This window comes from the organism of the source record quoted next, unplaced genomic scaffold, assembly GCF_019419815.1.
Source record: "Pyrus x bretschneideri cultivar Hongxiangsu unplaced genomic scaffold, Pyrus_bretschneideri_v1 Contig14, whole genome shotgun sequence".
Taxonomy (NCBI): domain Eukaryota; kingdom Viridiplantae; phylum Streptophyta; class Magnoliopsida; order Rosales; family Rosaceae; genus Pyrus; species Pyrus x bretschneideri.
Window position 1 is genome coordinate 1,521,176 of NW_025999435.1, and position 20,515 is coordinate 1,541,690.

Sequence of the window (20,515 nt, forward strand, 5' to 3'; positions counted from 1 at the left end):
TGTCCAAAGTTGAGTTGCAGAGCTGCCAAACAGCAGCAAGTTTTGCATTTCCAGTTTTGGGACTCCATTTTATATCTGGCATGAGTTTCAATTTAGAGCTCAGTTTTCTACAAATCATATATGGTTTTAAACTACACAAAACGAGCTTCAAAACCCATTTAAGTTTATACCATTTGGTTCAGTTTTGAGCGTTCAAAAGTGAGTATAAACTTGGTTGATCAAAGCAGTTGTTAGTGTTACTATATGTTCTTACTTTTCTCTATAAGCTTGTTACGGTTGAAAGCTTATTGCGGTGTAGATTGGGCTGGGTGCAAGGACACTAGAAGGTTCATCTCAGGCGATTGTGTAATGATCGGTGAGTCACCAGCTTCTTGAAGGTTTAAGAAATAAACTACAACATCAAGATCGACAGATGAACAGAGTATAGGGCCATGGCTTTCACATGTTGTGAATTGACTTGGCTGAAATGCGTCCTCGATGACTTGCTAGTTAAGCATCCCAAAGCAACCATATTGTACTTTGATAACGAAGCAGCCCTTTACATTGCATCCAGTCCTGTTTTCCATGAGCGAACAAAGCATATCGAAAGATTGTCATCTAGTTAGAGAAAAGCTGCAAGGAGTGGTTCACATCGCGCATGTGAATAAATAGCAGACTTGTTCACTAAACACTTCGAGTACTTCACAATTTGATCATCTTCTCATCAAGTAAGGTGTCATAAATATACACTCAAGTTGAGGTCTAGTGTTAGAGATAGTAAGGTCAAATACAATGAACTTGGATCGAACATAGCAAGGGTCAAGACAATGAACTTTGATTGCACAACTAATTCAACCAAGTCTTATAAATGAAATATATTAATTTTATATTTGTAGAACTTCTAGCAAGATACATGTATTTGTTGTATTATATAAATGTGTTGTACCTAGTGTTTTCATGATTAAAGAAATACAATTCTTCCAAGTTAAATGTTTGCAAGGCAAGAAATTATGTCATGTTTACTATAAATAAAGGCACAAAGTATGAGGAGTAACACACTAAATTCTTCAAGTCCTTCTCCATCTTTCTCTACTGCACTCTCTCTCTCTCCATTCAGTAAAATAGGCCACAATACATTATCATCATACTCATTACACTGCGTTAAGGAACTAAAGTTTATCCTGCTACAAACCCGTTCACAACATTCATTATCGCAATCCAAGTTCTTGTAAGTTAGGGTGAGTTGACAAGTGATGACCCGTCCCTAATTTTGCGATTTTATTAATTTTAAAATTGTGAAATTACAAAAATACCATTTGAGGCGAGATTGTTGACTTTCGTTGATCGTCATTTCATGACGCATACAAGCTGCTATTTTACCGTATTCTCAAAGCACTCGACGATACAAACGCGTAGACGCAAGCGAAATCAAAATCGGAGTTACGATGGAGGTTTTACGAAACTACGAATCTGAAAAACACTTTTGTAAAAATTACTATTTTATATTTTATATATTTTTCATAATTATTATACTATTATTATTTTAATATTTTCTAATAAGATATTTTAAATATTTTATTAATTTATTTTTTGGCCCGTAGGGTCCACACATCACAAAGTCTCCACTCTCTCTGTCGCGTGTCCCTTTCACTCACTCTTTGGAACTCTCTCCGTCTCTGCCTGGCTCTAACTCTCTCAGCACTCTCCCTCTCTTAGCTCTCTTTCCACTCCCCATCAACACAGACACACATACACCACTGATCACCATACCTCCGGCAACACCACCACCACCAATTCTTTCTCTGCGAGTCCTACGAACACAAAACGAGGAGAAACCCCTCATTTTCCCTCTTTCCCTCGCTGCACAGTACCATCACTGTGCAATATTGAATTCAACGAGTTCTCGCCGTCTTCGGCGAAGGTAAGGTCTAAAACCTTCCTAATAATTCGTAGATCGTGCATAGGAGTACATTTGGGTTGTTTTTGAGACAGTTTGGTGTTGTTTGGACGCAGAAATCTCTTGGGGAAATCTCCCCAATTTTCCAATGAAGGACCCGCAGGCTGCAAGCCATTTCCTGGCCATTTCTGGTCACTACTTGACCCAATATTGGTATGACTCGAATCCTTACTCTCCTAGCTTCATTATGGTATTTAAAATGTGAGTTTTAGTTGAGTTTTTGGAGCTAGTCAGAGCCGTGGTAGTTTCTCGGTCGAAATACCCTGTTCCCAACTATTGCAGCGGCAACCAGGAAAAAAAAAGGGCCCAAACCGGATCCATGGGTCGGCCCAAACCTTGCCCATTAACTCGATCTGGTCCATTTCTGAAATGGACTGGAATATTCCTTGTGTTGACTTTTAAAAAAATTTGCCTGGGACCTATCTTAGTGTATTTCGACACGCTAATTCCGAATCCATCGTTAGTTTCTCCAAATTTAATCGTTTTAGTTAAGTTTACTAACATGTCCCAATATTATGCTTAGGTGCGATTACTATCGGAGACTTTGGCTTTCTTAGTTCAAAAGGCTACGACCTCGCAAGTATTTGTGAGTGAGTCTTTTCTTTTATATAGTGTGTGTGTGTGTGTGTGTGTGTGTGTGTGTGTGTGTATGTTTAGTTTTCATATATACATCTAATAACGAAATTGCTATGTGATGCCGTAATTAAATTAACATTTATAGGAAATGACGTAACAATGCGAATAATCATTATAAATCCTATGGGATGCCTTAATTAAATTTACGGCTATGAATAATATTATGTTGACTAGAATTATCAAATCACTGTGGCATGTTCATATTTACGTTATCTGCTCACTGCACTGGTGTTAGTACTAACCCAGGGCCAGGGCCAAGGCCAGTCTTTCACGTGTATGTTCACATCGCACCGTACGCTCACTTTGGATCCATTGTAGGTGCTAGTCCTATCCTAGATGACTATAGGCAATTAGGACTCTATGTGATGAGCGTAGTTCCAGTCTTCAAGTGATTGTAGTACTAAGACGTAAATCATTATTACGCCTAGTCATGTTCATATCAGAATACCTTTACATGAACTCATGTGTTAGAATGTGTCAATGAGCACTAGATGTGATATATTTATTTATGTGAGATTATGTGATTCCCAGACGTATTCGGAGTCCCGGTGACATTTAGGGTTAGCGTGTGTCATGACAAATTAATGATTTCAAAAAGTTGATATGAAAAGTCGCATAAAATTTTAGTTCATATGCCAAATTGAAAAATATGTATAAGTTCATATGACATTTAACAATTTTTTCCATAAATATAAAAAGAAAGTTGTCACCATTAAAAAAGCGTTTTCATTTATAAGTCCTTGATTAGGTCACAATTTTGAGAAAAACACCTCAATTTCAATGCTTTAGCGAAAATCCATTTTACACTGTAGCACTAAAGGAATTTCACAACTAATAATCTAATTAGAGCATGATAAGTGGATATATAATGCGTTTTTCTCCGATTAAGCTCTTGAAGTGTTTTTTTTTTTTTTTTTTTTTTCAAATAAACTCATAGTTAACTGTTTTTTTATTTGTTAAATATTTTTTTAATACAACGATATAGTTACAGTAAATGGTGAAGGATTGGACTAAACCACGCAATTCTTCATCCATAATAGTTTTGAATCGAACTCCTTATTCATAAAAGATGAATCTGAAAACTCTCACTTATTGATAAAGGCAAATTCTACTATAGTATAATAATAAATAACAAATAAAAAATAGAATAAAAACCTTAAACATGCTAAAGAAGGGGAAAAAATTATTAATTTCAAATTCCACCTTTCTAAGGAAGAAACAAAAATATTATTTTGATTAGGTGGACATATCGTGTATGCAATCTCTATCGTATTGAGTCGAATTAGTCGATGGAGTAGTTGACAAGGGTTTCTTTTTCGTTTTTCCTTATCTTATGATGGCTTTGATGATGATGGAGTGGTTAGTTATGGTTAATGATCATAATTATAATGATGAAGACGCAATAAAAGAAAATTGCAAATATTGAAGAGTGGGTTAGGCAACTTAATTTTATAGTTTTGTCATTCGTAAGCGAGACATTTTAAAAACGAATATTTTAGATAACAAGTTCAATATTAATTTATTCTTTCACTAGTTAATATAAATAGGACAATGTTGTCCACATATTTTGTTTTACCTTACATTCATACTTGTAATTTCTGTTATTTAATCCTCTTTAATTCTTTCGTTTGATGAATAAAAACTATAATGAATGCGAGAAAGATAAAAAGAAGTGTGTGATAACATGGCCCTATAAATATATCATTGCGTTAAAATATTTAATACATATAATGGTGTTGTTGTTGTGAATTGAGATATTCTCTAAACCTTTGTCTAGAGTCGACAAACCAGATCACTCCACATAAAGAGACAGAAATCTAAATCGTTTAAAAACATAGTTTTATGTGAAACGAACCAGTAAAATGAGCTAATAAAAACTGCATAATTTATGTAAAGTGATCCAAATTTCCCTATCCACTCATAAATTGGAGAGGGTCCCAATTGGTTTATTGCGAGGCTGTCTATGTCGCTTCTTGACTATAAGAAAGAGTAGGTAGCTAAGTCGTGACGACGCGTGGTGTAATTTTCCGAGTCAAAGTCTATCTGAGCTGTTTATTTTATTGGTCGTTTGCTTTTGTTATCTGACGGTCACGTGACATACTCGTGGGGTGGCCACGGTTGTCAACACATCCGGACATGTGCCATCCAAGTTTTAGTCCTCTACAATCAACCACATGAATTCTATATGGGCCTGCATCAATTTAGACTTTTCGGGACCCTATTGCCCTTAGATCAAGGAGAAAAACAACCATTGATTTAGTAGAAAATTCAATATTGGAGTCTCGATTTTGGTCCAATTCAAAATTTTAATATTATCACCAATGATAACCATTTTTCAAATATATATACATTCCGGGTTCAAAATCTCCCATCTTCCTATAGTTAGATGAATTCATTTTATGTTATCATTGTTTATCAAGAAAATAAATATCGAGACTTTACTTATGAATGTTATGATTTAAACTCTATCAAGATCTAGAATTACTTATTTATTTATACTAAAATACAACGATCTAGTGCTAAAGTAATAATTTTTTACTTGACATGCACAACTTTAATAAAATAATAAAAACGCATTCGTGACTCGATCTTTTTAATGTGTCTACTGCGATATGATATTTTTCAAATAGATTACATGAAACCAACATCGTTTACATGGTGGTGAATTTCATTGCAAGCGAAACCTAAAATGCAAGCAGCTGACCCGTTTTCGAAATAAATGGCTCACGCATGAAATCTACCACTAGAGCAAATGGTCATGGGTACAAATTTTTAATTCATCTACGTTATAGCTTGTAGTCACGATTAGAAATGATATACTTTTTGTCGACATAGTGATGGTAATCAATTTCGACGTACTAAAACGGTTGGTTCAATAATCATTGTCATTTTTAGATTGATTACCGGACTGAACCCAATCCTGCTCGAAATCAAAGATGGCATTAGGTCATGAAAAAACAACCGTACGATTTTAGTGGGCCATCGGTAACCTCATAAAATTACCAAGCACCTCAATGTAGACAAGCACAAAAGGTTCATCCAATGATTGAATTCTTCGTATATAAGTTAAAGCACAGTCACATGGGGAGGTACAGTGGTCGAGCCATTATCAAATGCGCCGTCCCCCATAGACTGTTCCGTACAACACTCTCACGGTCTCTCTCCGGAGTCTGCCCCCCTAGAACACCAGAAGGACTTGCAGACATTTCGAAGACTTTCGATTCCGTTTGCTTCTTCTTTGGGTCACATTCCGAGCTTTTTATATTGTATTTTATTGTTATTCTCTGCTGCTGCCATCTCTTCTGTCATCCCAACTCTTCCTTTTAGACATGGATGCTCAAGATCTAGTGAGAAGTCACAGCACAGGTTCTTATCTTTCTTTTTTTTCTGAATCTTGATTTTCTTATTTTTCTGGGTTTTTTTGGATTTTGATTTTCTGGGTTGGAAATGTTTTGATGGGTTTTTCTGATTTTATCTTAATTTTCTTGTACTCTCCCTCTCTATGAATCTTTGTTTTGTTTGCTTCTGGGGTTTAAGGGTTTTCTATTTTTATTTGGTGTTTTTGATTATTTCTGTGAATTTATGAATCTTTGTTTTGTTTGCTTCTGGGGTTTAAGGGTTTGCTAATTTTTTGTTTTTTTTGGTGTTTTTGCTTATTTTTGAGAATTTGATAATCTGGGTTGTTGTTTGTTTTTTCCATTCTTTTTGCGTTTTCTGAGTGTTGGTGTTTTTGGTTGTTGATATTGCAGGGCATGAGAGCCATGGAGGAGTCCATGTTTGCAGCAAATGTGGGTGGCCCTTTCCGAACCCACACCCAAGTGCCAGGCACAGGCGTGCTCATAAGAGGATTTGTGGAACCATTGATGGCTACAAGTTGGTTGGCTTACAGGAGAACACCCAGTCAGATGATGAGCACTCCGATGACGACCGCAAAACCCCAAGTGAGCTAATCAAGTTTTCCGCTCTACATAATCTACCCTGTTTGGTGGCTGTAAAAATATTTGGAAAGATTCTAAAATTTTGGAATTTGGGATTTGTTTATGCGTTGAGGCAGGTATTTAGGACTATGCTATCAAGCTGATAGAGAGATCACCTGGATAAATAAGTAAAATATTGTTAGAAACCGGCAGCTAAGTTTGTAAAACAAATGATAAACTATGATTTGATTGCATCTCAAAACAGTAAGAGGGGTTTTGATTTTCTTCAGTTTTTGTTGATAAGCCGATGGGAAATTAGATATATTATTCTTTAATTCCTTTGATAGATCTTAAATCATGGTATTTCTGGTACCAAATTTTCTGTGTAAGGTTCGAAAGTCTTGGAAAGAAGTAACAACGAAAAGGGCAGTGGTCTCATTGGGGGAGAATCTGTCAGATCAGAAGATGCGGTGTTCTCAGATGCAGTTGCAGAATTTTTGGATAATGGATCTGGTGCAGGAACCGGAGAAGGGTTAGAAGATGTTTTGAAATCAGCAACTAGTGTGGAAATGGTTGCCAAGAATGATTTGAATGCCATCCAATCCCCTAATGATAGGGAAATCAACGGTAACGTTTCAATAAACCAGTCCAATTAATCATATTAACTGTTTGATTAGTTAATGTATCTGTTTATGGTCTGAAAACTTGATTTTTTGCAGCTTAATCATTATTTTCTTTATTAAGAGGGCACTCGAAAACAAATTAAATGAATTAGAATAAATAGAACAATTATCTGTTTAATCCATTACATTGAAGTATGACATGATAATTTCCTAATCAGGAAAATAAATCGTTGTAAAGGGGAGGGATGGGTTCTGTAGGGTATTTGAGTGTGCACACCTGCAGTGCGTACAATTGCTTTGCTTTGTCACTTGGTTTTATTTTGTATCCTTCATCAATGTAGGATATAGGTTGTTCAACAGTGATGACACGTCTAGGTTGGAATATGAGTGGATAATTCTTGTGAATTCTGTTGAATAGTGTGAGTAGATTATGGGTCGTATTGTATGCTCATGCCACGGAGACATGCCTGCTCCGCTTGTTTTAGGTTGGGTTTCTTTCTTTCTTAGTTAAGTCACTTTGACGTTCCACACACCCATACCGCCACCCCTGACCCTCGCAAAGCGGGGAGCCTTGTTGGCTTGGGGTTGCCCTTTTTATTTGATTGGTGACAACTAATTTGATTATGTAAGTTAACATGTTTGTCCTTTTTGAGAAGATGTATGGATAATATGGAAATGTTTTCTGATACAAAGAAAAGAAGAATATGGAAATGTTGGTCCAATTTTTAAGTATGGAAAACACAAACCAAAATGTAATTTTAGTGTGATACTGAGTTTATGTTCTGGATTAAATTCTTTTAAGCTGCAGTAAACTGTAGATTGAGTATAAGGTGTGTCATGGTAGATTTTAATCTACTTACAACTAAAACTTCTGCCAAACTTCGAGAGTACTCAAACAGCGTATAAAGTGAAACCGATTAGCGCTTGAGAACTAAAATCTATCCGTGTTTCATTGAATTTGTTTTTTCCTTGAGTTCTGATATTACATTTCTGTACACTTGGTTGGATGGGAGTTCTTCACATAAAAATTTCAAAATCGTGTTGTGCTATATTTGTTATCATGGGTAAACGAGCTTTCATGCCTTTGAAGTTCACAAGTCCTTTTAAAATTCATGATAAAGAGATGATATTCTTCAGTGCAACATTAATTGTACCCAATATCGACTTCTTTTGTAATGTAGTGATGGTGAATGTTCTTCTGTGTTCTTGCATTGGTCTGCATTATTTTTAATATGTTCGCGTACATTTCTTTATGTGAATATATTTTGTCGTTACATTTCTCCACCTTTGTCGTCAGATTACATTAGTTGCAGTAACAGAATGATTTATCTCTCAATAACCTGATGCAAGTTTCGTAAATCCAGAGAATACAACTAATCAGCTGGGCTATGCACCGGAGTCCCGAGGATCTATGTCAATCACTAGCATCGATTCAATGAAGAGGTCAGAGTCAGCTGTGCAGGATGATAGGAATGGTTCCGAAGATGACGTACACCCTATTACAGATGTATCAGAAGATAGCAAGAAGACCCATGCTACTGACAGTGTGATTGAGAGCTCTTTAACATCCATTTCACAGGAGGGCCAGGTGAAGGAAATGGAAGCAAGTGATCAAGATAGAAACTTACCATACGGTTTGGTCGCACCCAATGAAGTTTCCAGTGAAACAGCTGAGGGTGCCTCTAAGTTAGAAAGATCAGTTGAAGTGACTTCAGACTCTCTGCGAGATATTGAAGTTGTTCCATCAGAGAAAGAGCATATTCATGTGTTTGATTTGGATATTCCCCAAGTTGGTCTTTCCCCTGATGTTGAATCTGTTGAACATGCACAAGCTTCTGTTAATACTGCAGAAAATAAGGTGGATACCACAGACGAGATGCACTGTTTCAGTTCTGGTGGATTAACCGAGAGTAGCAACTCGAAGGGCGAAGGGAGTGCAAACGTACATGTGCTTTCTGTGCCTGATGACCTACCAGTGGTAGACAATGCTGCGGCAATGCTTGAAGGTTTCAAAACCTACAAAGAAGAGAAACTAGACCAGCCCACTTTTTTGGACTCTTGGGAACAATTTAATGACGAGGAAAACGGTGTTAAAAATCCTGTTTCAAATGACAATTCTCAAATCTTCCAGTCAAGTAATTTAAGTGGAGGCACTGTGGCCTTTTCAGAAATGCATGATTTAGAAGCTAGCCATGAACTGGATGGAGGCAGCAGCAAGCCAATGGTTAAAGAAGTGCCTTCTGAAGAAGCCAGTGTGTCTCAGAATGAGATCAAGACTACTGAAAACCAAGGTTCAGATGAAAAATCAACCCCTGCTGACATTGTGATGCCTCAGGTAGCTAAAAACTTGGTTGGCTTTCCTGAAGGACAGGTGACTTATGATAATTACAAGTCGTTACAGGTGAACTTTCCAGAAAGTGATACAAATGTTGCATCTGATGCAAAATCCTTGAGCAGTACTGGTATAAATCAAACAACACACTCTGTTGGTCTGGATGATAACGAGAAAGATGAAAAATGTGATTTGAGTGCGGATCATAGCAGCAAAGGACCCGTAGAAGGAAATTTTATTGACGATGGTGATCATGAGACTGAAAAGTATGCTATAACTGGGGATGAGTACATTGAAGTATCTATGGAGAAGATTGTTGCTGAGAACCCCATTACTAGTTTGGAAAATACCAGTTGTCTCTCCGAACTTCAAGTTAATCCAACAGATATACATAATGGCGATGACTCTGGTGATCACGATAAGGGTGAAACTGAAAAGAGCGCTATATCTGGAAATAAAAGTAGGGGAGGATCTATTGAGGAGAATCTTTTGGCGAAGCCAAAACTGAACGTGGACAGCAGTTCAAATTCTAGCAGAGCTGACCTCAATGTAGTTTCAGATACAAAGAAAAGTGTGATGGAAAGTGAGATTGATTGTAATGACAAGGTCCAGCTAGAAGTTGGGGGCAGCACTGCTGCTGGGTCAGAACATGGTCCCAATGTTGAATCGTCACAGAAGAGTTTAATGGACTGTGGAACGAAAGAAGTAGGTCTGTCCTCTTTAGATACTGAATCTTCTGTTCCAAATCTGTCCTCTTTAGCTACTGAATCTTCTGTTCCAAGTTTCACCGTTGCTGAAGATAACTGCTCCGGAGAGCTCCTTGGGGTTTCTTCTGGGTTGACTTCTCAATCTTTGCAGGAAGAGAGTGATAAACTTGTTGAGCAACAGACAAATTCGTCTGCACTTGATGTTGTTGACTCGAACAGCCAAACTGACAGCCTCGAAGGCAACTGGGGATCTGTTTCAGGTATAAGTATTAATGAGTTACGTATAAGAGTTATATTTTTGTAGGTGTAGCATATATGTCCATCCTAGAGGGTCTCCTTAATATCACTTTCTCGTTGGATCAGTTTATATATCGTTTAATAATGTTTTTTTGTGATAGATTTACAATTGTTTAGAATAGTTGTATACCATATTTATATTTTTTGTTTCTAGGCTGTCTTTTACTGTCTTTTCTCTATGCATAAATACCTTTTTCAATGCTTTTGCTCAAAAGGAAGTGTTAAAATTTCCTAACTTCGGTCTATTTGCTGTTGATGCATGGTACAGTTTATTCTATCCAGTCAGAGGCACAAGCTGTTCTTGATGCTGAAGCTGTACCACTTACAGATCCCCAAGCTTCATTGGAAAAGAAGGCGAAACTTGCATCTGAGAGGCAACACTCTGACAAATCTGATACGTTTGAGGCACCGTCTTTCATGACATTGGTTGAACCTGGAGGCGTTGATAATCAAAAGGCTACTGGTGCTGAAATCAAGACAGCACAGAACCCGGAACAGACAAAACCTGCACCTTTGCAGGCTGGGTGGTTTCCTTCTATTACTCATGTTGTGAACGAATCACCAGGGAGAAGGAAGAATGAAGAGATCATCGCCAAGGTTACAAACTGGAGCACTGGGAAGCAACACACTCCTTTGAAAAACCTTTTGGGTGAGGCCTACCTAGAGAACAAAGCCAAGTCACCGAACCAAAAAGAAAGTCAAGCCCCTGCGCTTCAGAAAGATGATAAAGCAGTGACGGGGAAGGACAATGGTCGTCCAACAACGACAGTGAACTCAATTCTGGCTCCCGAATCACCGACGGGTCAGGCATCTAGGAAAGACAATGCAAAAGAATGGAACTCTCCGGCAAGGTACCCTACAGAGATCAAGAGTGAAAAGCAGAAAGCCAAGGGGAGACCGTACTGGGCACAATTTTTATGCTGCTCATCTGCGCATCAGCATCCGTAGCGTCTCAGTTCAGAAATTTGGAATTGAAGTTTTCAATCATTGATGCACATATTGTCTGTGTGTTAGCTCTAAGTGTTTACTTCTACCGACTTAGGTGCATATTGTCAGTATGGTTATTTGAGTCTGGGATTTTTAGTAGGCTTTGGTACTGTATTTTACGCGACGGTTCAAAGTTAGTCGATGTTTGATATGGGACGAAATTTCAGAGCTAAACCACACAACGGACTAGAAATATCTAGGTATTGAATTCAGCATTAGATATCTTGCACTCTCCCACTGAAAATGTCGGTAATTTCAGTAACGTCCCACTGTGTTCTACATAAATTTTCGGCAAAACTTCACTACATCATTCAAAGTTCTAATCGAATGGCTAAATTCTCTTAACCAACCAAGCTGCAAGCCCCTCACGGCTATGTATTTATGTCCAATGTGCAATACCAATGTATTAAACGTGTCCTTGCAAATTTTCGTTGCTCATCTATATTATGTGAAGCGCTATGAGTGTTATACTTCTAGGCAGTGAAGTTCCAAATTGGTTCAGTTGCTGTAAGGACGTATAAACAGAGACTGCAGTCGATGAATTACGTATAAATGACCACGGTGATTGTTTGTTTAGATCAAACGAGAGGGATCGATGCAGCTCATGTGCGGCTAAAATATATTCCATTTCCGGCTCGCATAAACTCGAAGGTGGGTGAGGAAGGTGATGAATCAAAAGCGTAACAAAAACAAGAAAAACATACCAAGTGAATGGAAATGTATCACTAATATATGACCACTCTTCATTCATATAAATTTCAAACCATGTAACGTGTTGTTCTGCACATGAAGCAGTAGGACAAAGAACCTCTTAAAGTTCTTCCCGTTTCCAGACCGGGCATCAATCCTTTTTGGACCATTTCCTTACCAAGCTACAAAGCTCCATCTATTCTCGCCTTAAATTCTTTGCGAACCTCATCAGTCATCACTTCATTGCAGAGAGCACCCGAAAGTATCTTCAAAGTTATGAAATCAGGTAAGATTCCATGGCATACCATTTCATCAAACAACCTTGTGGCTTCTTTCCATTGGCTGGTACGACACAATCCTTTAATTAAAGAGTTGTAAGTCACAACATCAGGCTTTTCCCCTCTACGGAACATTTCGTTGACAAGATTCAGCGCCTCTGTTGTCTTCCCTTCCTTGCATAAAGCATCCAGTACAGAATTGTATGTAACAATATCAGGCAAGGCTCCATAACCAATCATGGTTTTGAATAGCCTCACACCTTCTTCCCAGTTACCAGACTTGCATGAAGCAGAAATCAAGGAAGTAAAAGTGACAACATCCGGCTTTATGCCTTTCGTTGTCATAGTTTCCAACAGAGTAAGCGCTTCTTGAATTCTTTCTTCCTTGCAAAGAGTGTTCATAAGAACATTATAGGTGTATACATCGGGTGAAATTCCACTGTTAAGCATGCAAACCAAGAAGCTCTTGGCTTTTTCCAACCTCCCCGATTGGCACAATGCATAAATTAAAGTGGTGTAGGTGACAACATTTGGCCTGACTCCATGATCTTCCATTCCTTCAAAAAGAGGGAGCACTTCTTCCCAGCGACTCATGTTGCATAACCCATGAATCAAAGAGTTATAACTGATAATATCCGGTACAACACTTTTGCTGATCATATCTTGAAATAGGGTCAAGGCATCATCCATTCGGCTTTCTTTACACAAGCTATCGATGATTGGATTGTAGCAACCTTGGTTTGGCTTAAACCTTCCATCTTCCAACATATTCGTAAGTATCTCGAGTGCCTTAGAAGTTTTCCCAGCCTTGCATAGTCCATTGATCATGGTAGCATAAGTGATTTCATTGCATTTGTATCCCTTGTCTTCTATTAACTTGAACAGCTCCATTGCCTCAGCCAGGGAACTGTACTTGCAAAGCCCATGAAGCAAAGTATTCATAGAAGGAGCATTGGGTTGAAGACCGTATTTAAGGGTAATTGCTAAAACAGGGTAGCCCAAATCCACCCGGTTCAGACGGCACAAGCAATTCAGAAAAATAGTCATTGTACAGACATCAGGTCGGAAATGAGCGCAGCCCATCAACCGTTTACACATAGAAACCACAGCAGAATATTGCTTCATCTTGGAGAGTGCCCCCAACAAATAATTGAAAGTCCAAATAGAGGGCAAGGGTTTGGTTTGAATCATGGAATTCAAGTAACCCAAAGCTTCATCTTTCCCAATTTTTCCAGATTTGCATCGAGTCTGAATCACACTCTCCGACACCAAATGGGTTTGTTCAATTGTATGCGTACAAGTAGGATTAGAATTAACAGCGTCGGAATGAAATCCCCGACTTGGATTCTGCAGAATGGTAAAAATGAAAGAAGGAAGATTACCTGGGAATGGAGTTCTTGCAGTTATCCTTTTCATCGTCCTCTTCAGTTTCAGTTTGCTGGACAAATTCAGCAAACCTCACTTCGTTAAACTAGTCACTTTCGAGGAAGATGAAAAATAAGGAACTCAAGTTTTGAGGTTATTGTGTATTTTTTTCAAAACTGCTTCGGCGAGAATAAATAGACGTGGAAAAATAAATAAATAAGTGTTTGATAAACAAGTAATGCTAAAAGTGTTTTTTTTCTTAAAAAAAAGGATGAGATTGTTAATATGAAAATTTCATTAATTGGTAATGTTTACTTGCCCTTAATTAAAAAAAAAAAAGTAATTTCTTTTAGAAGCATGTGCAAAGCTGCTTCTATATCCTACTATTTGGACCCATGATTTTGAAAAGAAACAAAAAAAACACCTTTTTTTTTTTCATTTACGAACACAACTAATGGCACAACATTGGAAAGTTTAAACCTCCATCAAAAGATCGGATTATTTAAATAACGCTTATCTTGCCAAATTAAGCTGGAAGGTGTTTTCTCAAGAAAATAATTGGTGGTCCAGTTAGTAAAGAAGAAAATACTTTAGGCAAGATCACTCTTTGGACTGTAAAATGATTCTTAGAAGTAGAGATGTGCTCTAGAAAGGCACAAGATGAATTGTGGGTAATGGTCAAGACGTATGCTTTTGAACCCATCATTAGATTTTTCCTTGCCCACTTCCATCTTGCTCCCAAGGATCAAAGAAGTGCTTTAGACTGGAAAAGGTTAGTCATTTTATTGAAAATAACCGTTGGAATCACTTCAAACTTAATCAAGTTTTAAGTGTGGATATAGTTAACAAAAAATTGTAATGTTACGATCTGCTTCCTCTAATGGTGAGTTTTGTACCAAATCAGCAACGTGGTTGCAAAATGAAGAGGGGCAACAGCTAATCAGAAAGAGTTTGTTAAGAAAAATGTTTTGACAATTAAAATGTGAGAATGTGATGGTGCAATATCAAAGGAAATAGTTTCAACATTGTCGAAGATGATATGGGAGACATGAGACTCATTCGTTGGATGGACGTGTCTAGTTGCCAAAGAAGAGGTATATACATAAATCTCCTCAACTGTGTCCTATGGCCATAGACGTCTACATACATGTGTTGTGTGGATGTGTTGTATGATAACCCACTAGATACATAACGACAACATATCTCAAAATCTCATATCCAAATCCGAAGCTTACAAGCTCAAAGTCTCGACACATAAATCCAAGGTAATTCACATTTGTAAATCCAAATAAATCACGATCGTAAATCCATAAATTTCAAACCATGTAACATGTTTTTCTGCACATGCATGAAGCATTAGGACAAAGAACCTCTTAAAGCTCTTCCCGTTTCCAGACCAGGATTTGAGGCATCATTCCTTCTTGGACCTTTTCTTACCAAGCTTTGAAGTTCCATCTATTCTCGCCATAAATTCTTCGCGAACATCATCAGTCACTTCATTGCAGAGAGCACCCGAAAGTATCTTCAAAGTTATGAAATTAGGTAAGATTCCATGGCATTACATTTCGTCAGACAACCTTGTGGCTTCTTTCCATTGCCTGGTACGACACAATCCTTTAATTAAAGTGTTGTAAGTCACAACATCAGGCTTTTCCCCTCCACGGAACATTTCGTCGACAAGATTCAGTGCCTCTGCTGTCTTCCCTTCCTTGTATAAAGCATCCAGTACGGAATTGTATGTAACAATATTAGGCAAGGCTCCATAATCAATCATGCTTTTAAGTAACCTCACACCTTCCTCCCAGTTACCAGACTTGCATTAAGCAGAAATCAAGGAAGTAAAAGTGACAACCTTAACCTTTATGCCTTTCGTTTTCATCTGTTCAAACAGAGAGAGTGCTTCTTGAATTCGGTCATCCTTGCACAGAGCATTGATTAGAACACTATATGTGTATACATCTGGTGAAATTCCGCCCGTTAAGCATGCAAATCAAGAAGCTCTTGGCCTTTTCCAACCTCCCCGATTGGCACAATGCATAAATTAGAGTGGTGTAGGTGACGACATTAGGCTTGACTCCTTGATCTACCATTTCTTCAAAAAGAGAGAGCACTTCTTCCCAGCAACTCGTGTTGCATAACCCATGAATCAATGTGGTACAATTGAAAATATTCGGTACAACACTTTTGCTGATCATATCTCGAAATAGGGTCAAGGCCTCATCTATTTGTCTTTCTTTACAGAGGCTATCGATGATTGGATTGTAGCATTCTTGGTTGGGCTTGAACCTTCCATCTTCCCACATCTTGATAAGTATCTCGAGAGCCTTAGAAGTTTTCCCAGCTTTGCATAGTCCATTGATCACTGTACCATAAGTGATTTCATCGCATTTATATCCCTTCGTTTCTATTTCTTGGAAGAACGGCGTTGCCTCTGCCAGGGAACTGTACTTGCAAAGCCCGTGAAGCAAAGTATTTATAGAACATGCATCGGGCTTAAGACCATATTTAAGGGTAATTGCTAAAGCAGAGAAACAAGCGTTCACCCGGTTCAGCCGGCACAAGCAATTCAGAAAAATATTCATTGTACATACATTAGGTCGGAATTGATCGCAACCCATCAACTGCACACATAGAAACCACAGCAGAATATTGCTTCATCTTGGATAGTGCCCTCAACAAATAATTGAAAGTCCAAATAGAGGGCAAGGGTTTGATTTGAATCATGGAATTAAAGTAACCCAATGCTTCATCTTTCTTAATTTTTCCAGATTTGCATCGAGTCTGAATCATACTCTCCGACACCAAATGGGTTTGTTTAATTGGATGCGTACAAGTAGGATTAGCATGAACAGCATCGGAATGAAATCCCCGACTTGGATTCTGCAGAATGGTAAAAATGAAAGAAGGAAGATTACCTGGAGATGGAGGTCTTGTGGTTATCCTCTTCATCTTCCTCTTCAGTTTCAGTTCGCTACACAAATTCAGCAAACCTCACTTCTTTAACCAAGTTTGTATGGATGTACTTTAAAATAATTGAAAACGTTTTTGTTAAAAATATTTTTAGAACCAATTCTTAGTAAAAATAAAAGTAAATACTGGAAAAACATTAAAGTTCTTTCTAAAAGAAGTACATAACTGGTGCTTCTTGCAGAAGGCACTTCAAATGCTTTTGGAACTCAAAAGTATTTTCTCTAAAAACGTTTTCAGTTTTTTTAAAAGCACATCCAAACGAGCCCTTAGTCCCCGAAGACAAATTCGTCTGCACTTGATGTTGTTGACTCGAATAGCCAAACTGACAGCCTCGAAGGCAACTGGGGATCTGTTTCAGGTATAAGTATTAATGAGTTACGTATAAAAGTTATATTTTTGTAGGTGTAGCATATATGTCCATCCTAGAGGGTCTCCTTAATATCACTTTCTCGTTGGACCAGTTTATATATCGTTTAATAATGTTTTTTGTTGATAGATTTACAATTGTTTAGAATAGTTGTATACCATATTTATATTTTTTGTTTCTAGGCTGTCTTTTACTGTCTTTTCTCTATGCATAAATACCTTTTTCAATGCTTTTGCTCAAAAGGAAGTGTTAAAATTTCCTAACTTCGGTCTATTTGCTGTTGATGCATGGTACAGTTTATTCTATCCAGTCAGAGGCACAAGCTGTTCTTGATGCTGAAGCTGTACCACTTACAGATCCCCAAGCTTCATTGGAAAAGAAGGCGAAACTTGCATCTGAGAGGCAATACTCTGACAAATCTGATACGTTTGAGGCACAGTCTTTCATGACATTGGTTGAACCTGGAGGCGTTGATAATCAAAAGGCTACTGGTGCTGAAATCAAGACAGCACAGAACCCGGAACAGCCAAAACCTGCACCTTTGCAGGCTGGGTGGTTTCCTTCTATTACTCATGTTGTGAACGAATCACCAGGGAGAAGGAAGAATGAAGAGATCATCGCCAAGGTTACAAACTGGAGCACTGGGAAGCAACACACTCCTTTGAAAAACCTTTTGGGTGAGGCCTACCTAGAGAACAAAGCCAAGTCACCGAACCAAAAAGAAAGTCAAGCCCGTGCGCTTCAGAAAGATGATAAAGCAGTGACGGGGAAGGACAATGGTCGTCCAACAACGACAGTGAACTCAATTCTGGCTCCCGAATCACCGACAGGTCAGGCATCTAGGAAAGACAATGCAAAAGAATGGAACTCTCCGGCAAGATACCCTACAGAGATCAAGAGTGAAAAGCAGAAAGCCAAGGGGAGACCGTACTGGGCACAATTTTTATGCTGCTCATCTGCGCATCAGCATCCGTAGCGTCTCAGTTCAGAAATTTGGAAGTGAAGTTTTCAATCATTGATGCACATATTGTCTGTGTGTTAGCTCTAAGTGTTTACTTCTACCGACTTAGGTGCATATTGTCAGTATGGTTATTTGAGTCTGGGATTTTTAGTAGGCTTTGGTACTGTATTTTACGCGACGGTTCAAAGTTAGTCGAAGTTTGATATGGGACGAAATTTCAGAGCTAAACCACACAACGGACTAGAAATATCTAGGTATTGAATTCAGCATTAGATATCTTGCACTCTCCCACAGAAAATGTCGGTAATTTCAGTAACGTCCCACTGTGTTCTACATAAATTTTCGGCAAAACTTCACTACATTATTCAAAGTTCTAATCGAATGGCTAAATTCTCTTAACCAACCAAGCTGCAAGCCCCTCACGGCTATGTATTTATATCCAATGTGCAATACCAATGTATTAAACGTGTCCTTGCAAATTTTCGTTGCTCATCTATATTATGTGAAGCGCTATGAGTGTTATACTTCTAGGCAGTGAAGTTCCAAATTGGTTCAGTTGCTGTAAGGACGTATAAACAGAGACTGCAGTCGATGAATTACGTATAAATGACCACGGTGATTGTTTGTTTAGATCAAACGAGAGGGATCGATGCAGCTCATGTGCGGCTAAAATATATTCCATTTCCGGCTCACATAAACTCGAAGGTGGGTGAGGAAGGTGATGAATCAAAAGCGTAACAAAAACAAGAAAAACATACCAAGTGAATGGAAATGTATCACTAATATATGACCACTCTTCATTCATATAAATTTCAAACCATGTAACGTGTTGTTCTGCACATGAAGCAGTAGGACAAAGAACCTCTTAAAGTTCTTCCCGTTTCCAGACCGGGCATCAATCCTTTTTGGACCATTTCCTTACCAAGCTACAAAGCTCCATCTATTCTCGCCTTAAATTCTTCGCGAACCTCATCAGTCATCACTTCATTGCAGAGAGCACCCGAAAGTATCTTCAAAGTTATGAAATTAGGTAAGATTCCATGGCATACCATTTCATCAAACAACCTTGTGGCTTCTTTCCATTGGCTGGTACGACACAATCCTTTAATTAAAGAGCTGTAAGTCACAACATCAGGCTTTTCCCCTCTACGGAACATTTCGTTGACAAGATTCAGTGCCTCTGTTGTCTTCCCTTCCTTGCATAAAGCATCCAGTACAGAATTGTATGTAACAATATCAGGCAAGACTCCATGATCAATCATGGTTTTAAATAACATCACAGCTTCCTCCCAGTTACCCGACTTGCATGAAGCAGAAATCAAGGAATTAAAAGTGACAACGTTAGGCTTTATGCCTTTCGTTGTCATAGTTTCCAACAGAGTAAGCGCTTCTTGAATTCTTTCTTCCTTGCAAAGAGTGTTCATAAGAACATTATAGGTGTATACATCGGGTGAAATTCCACTGTTAAGCATGCAAACCAAGAAGCTCTTGGCTTTTTCCAACCTCCCCGATCGGCACAACGCATAAATTAAAGTGGTGTAGGTGACAACATCTGGCCTGACTCCATGATCTTCCATTCCTTCAAAAAGAGGGAGCACTTCTTCCCAGCGACTCATGTTGCATAACCCATGAATCAAAGTGTTATAACTGATAATATCCGGTACAACACTTTTGCTGATCATATCTCGAAATAGGGTCAAGGCATCATCCATTCGGCTTTCTTTACACAATCCATGAAGCAAAGTATTCATAGAATAAGCATTGGGTTGAAGACCGTATTTAAGGGTAATTGCTAAAACAGGGAAACCCAAATCCACCCGGTTCAGACGGCACAAGCAATTCATAAAAATAGTCATTGTACTGACATCAGGTCCGAAATGAGCGTAACCCATCAACTGTTTACACATAGAAACCACAGCAGAATATTGCTTCATCTTGGATAGTGCCCCCAACAAACAATTGAAAGTCCAAATAGAGGGCAAGGGTTTGGTTTGAATCATGGAATTAAAGTAACCCAAAGCTTCATCTTTCCTAATTTTTCCAGATTTGCATCGAGTCTGAATCATACTCTCCGACACCAAATGGGTTCGTTTAATTGTATGCGTACAAGTAGGATTAGCATTAACAGCGTCGGAATGAAATCCCCTACTTGGATTCCGCAGAATGGTAAAAATGAAAGAAGGAAGATTACCTCGAGATGGAGGTCTTGTGGTTATCCTTTTCATCTTCATCTTCAGTTTCAGTTGGCTACACAAATTCAGCAAACCTCACTTCTTTAAACTAGTCCCCGAAGAAGAGTTAAATTAAGGAAGAGAATTTTTATTTGTTTTCACCCAAGTATATTATAGTATTTGGTGTACTTGTAAAGGTCACACACTTTGTGTGATGAGAAATATATTTTTTATTTTATTTTAAATATGAAACTGTTATTAGTATTTTAAAAGTTTCA

General features: G+C 38.1%; 3 protein-coding genes, 1 long non-coding RNA gene and 1 pseudogene across 4 annotated transcripts; 3 read left to right on the forward strand and 2 right to left on the reverse strand.

Moving 5' to 3' along the window:
* Positions 1 to 1,579: 1,579 nt before the first annotated feature.
* LOC125475146 lies at positions 1,580 to 2,577 on the forward strand. Its single transcript, XR_007256518.1, has 3 exons — positions 1,580 to 1,900; positions 1,993 to 2,089; positions 2,460 to 2,577. It is a non-coding gene; the product is annotated as an uncharacterized LOC125475146 (long non-coding RNA).
* Positions 2,578 to 5,772: 3,195 nt separating this feature from the next.
* On the forward strand, positions 5,773 to 11,609 carry LOC103962588 (dentin sialophosphoprotein). The gene is made up of 5 exons (XM_018651242.2): positions 5,773 to 5,938; positions 6,322 to 6,513; positions 6,880 to 7,116; positions 8,477 to 10,411; positions 10,717 to 11,609. The coding sequence occupies exons 1-5, from the start codon at positions 5,902 to 5,904 to the stop codon at positions 11,394 to 11,396; spliced, it is 3,081 nt and encodes a 1,026-aa protein (XP_018506758.2). The 5' UTR covers positions 5,773 to 5,901; the 3' UTR covers positions 11,397 to 11,609.
* Positions 11,610 to 12,155: 546 nt separating this feature from the next.
* LOC125475292 lies at positions 12,156 to 16,763 on the reverse strand (annotated as a pseudogene).
* Positions 16,665 to 18,257, forward strand: LOC125475293. The gene is made up of 3 exons (XM_048580005.1): positions 16,665 to 16,703; positions 17,009 to 17,096; positions 17,402 to 18,257. Exons 1-3 carry the CDS (start codon positions 16,665 to 16,667, stop codon positions 18,079 to 18,081), a joined length of 807 nt encoding a protein of 268 aa, XP_048435962.1. The 3' UTR covers positions 18,082 to 18,257.
* A 583-nt stretch (positions 18,258 to 18,840) lies between these two features.
* On the reverse strand, positions 18,841 to 20,374 carry LOC125475192 (pentatricopeptide repeat-containing protein At1g63130, mitochondrial-like). The gene has a single exon (XM_048579656.1). The coding sequence runs from the start codon at positions 20,295 to 20,297 to the stop codon at positions 18,993 to 18,995; it is 1,305 nt and encodes a 434-aa protein (XP_048435613.1). The 5' UTR covers positions 20,298 to 20,374; the 3' UTR covers positions 18,841 to 18,992.
* Between the last annotated feature and the right edge of the window lie 141 nt (positions 20,375 to 20,515).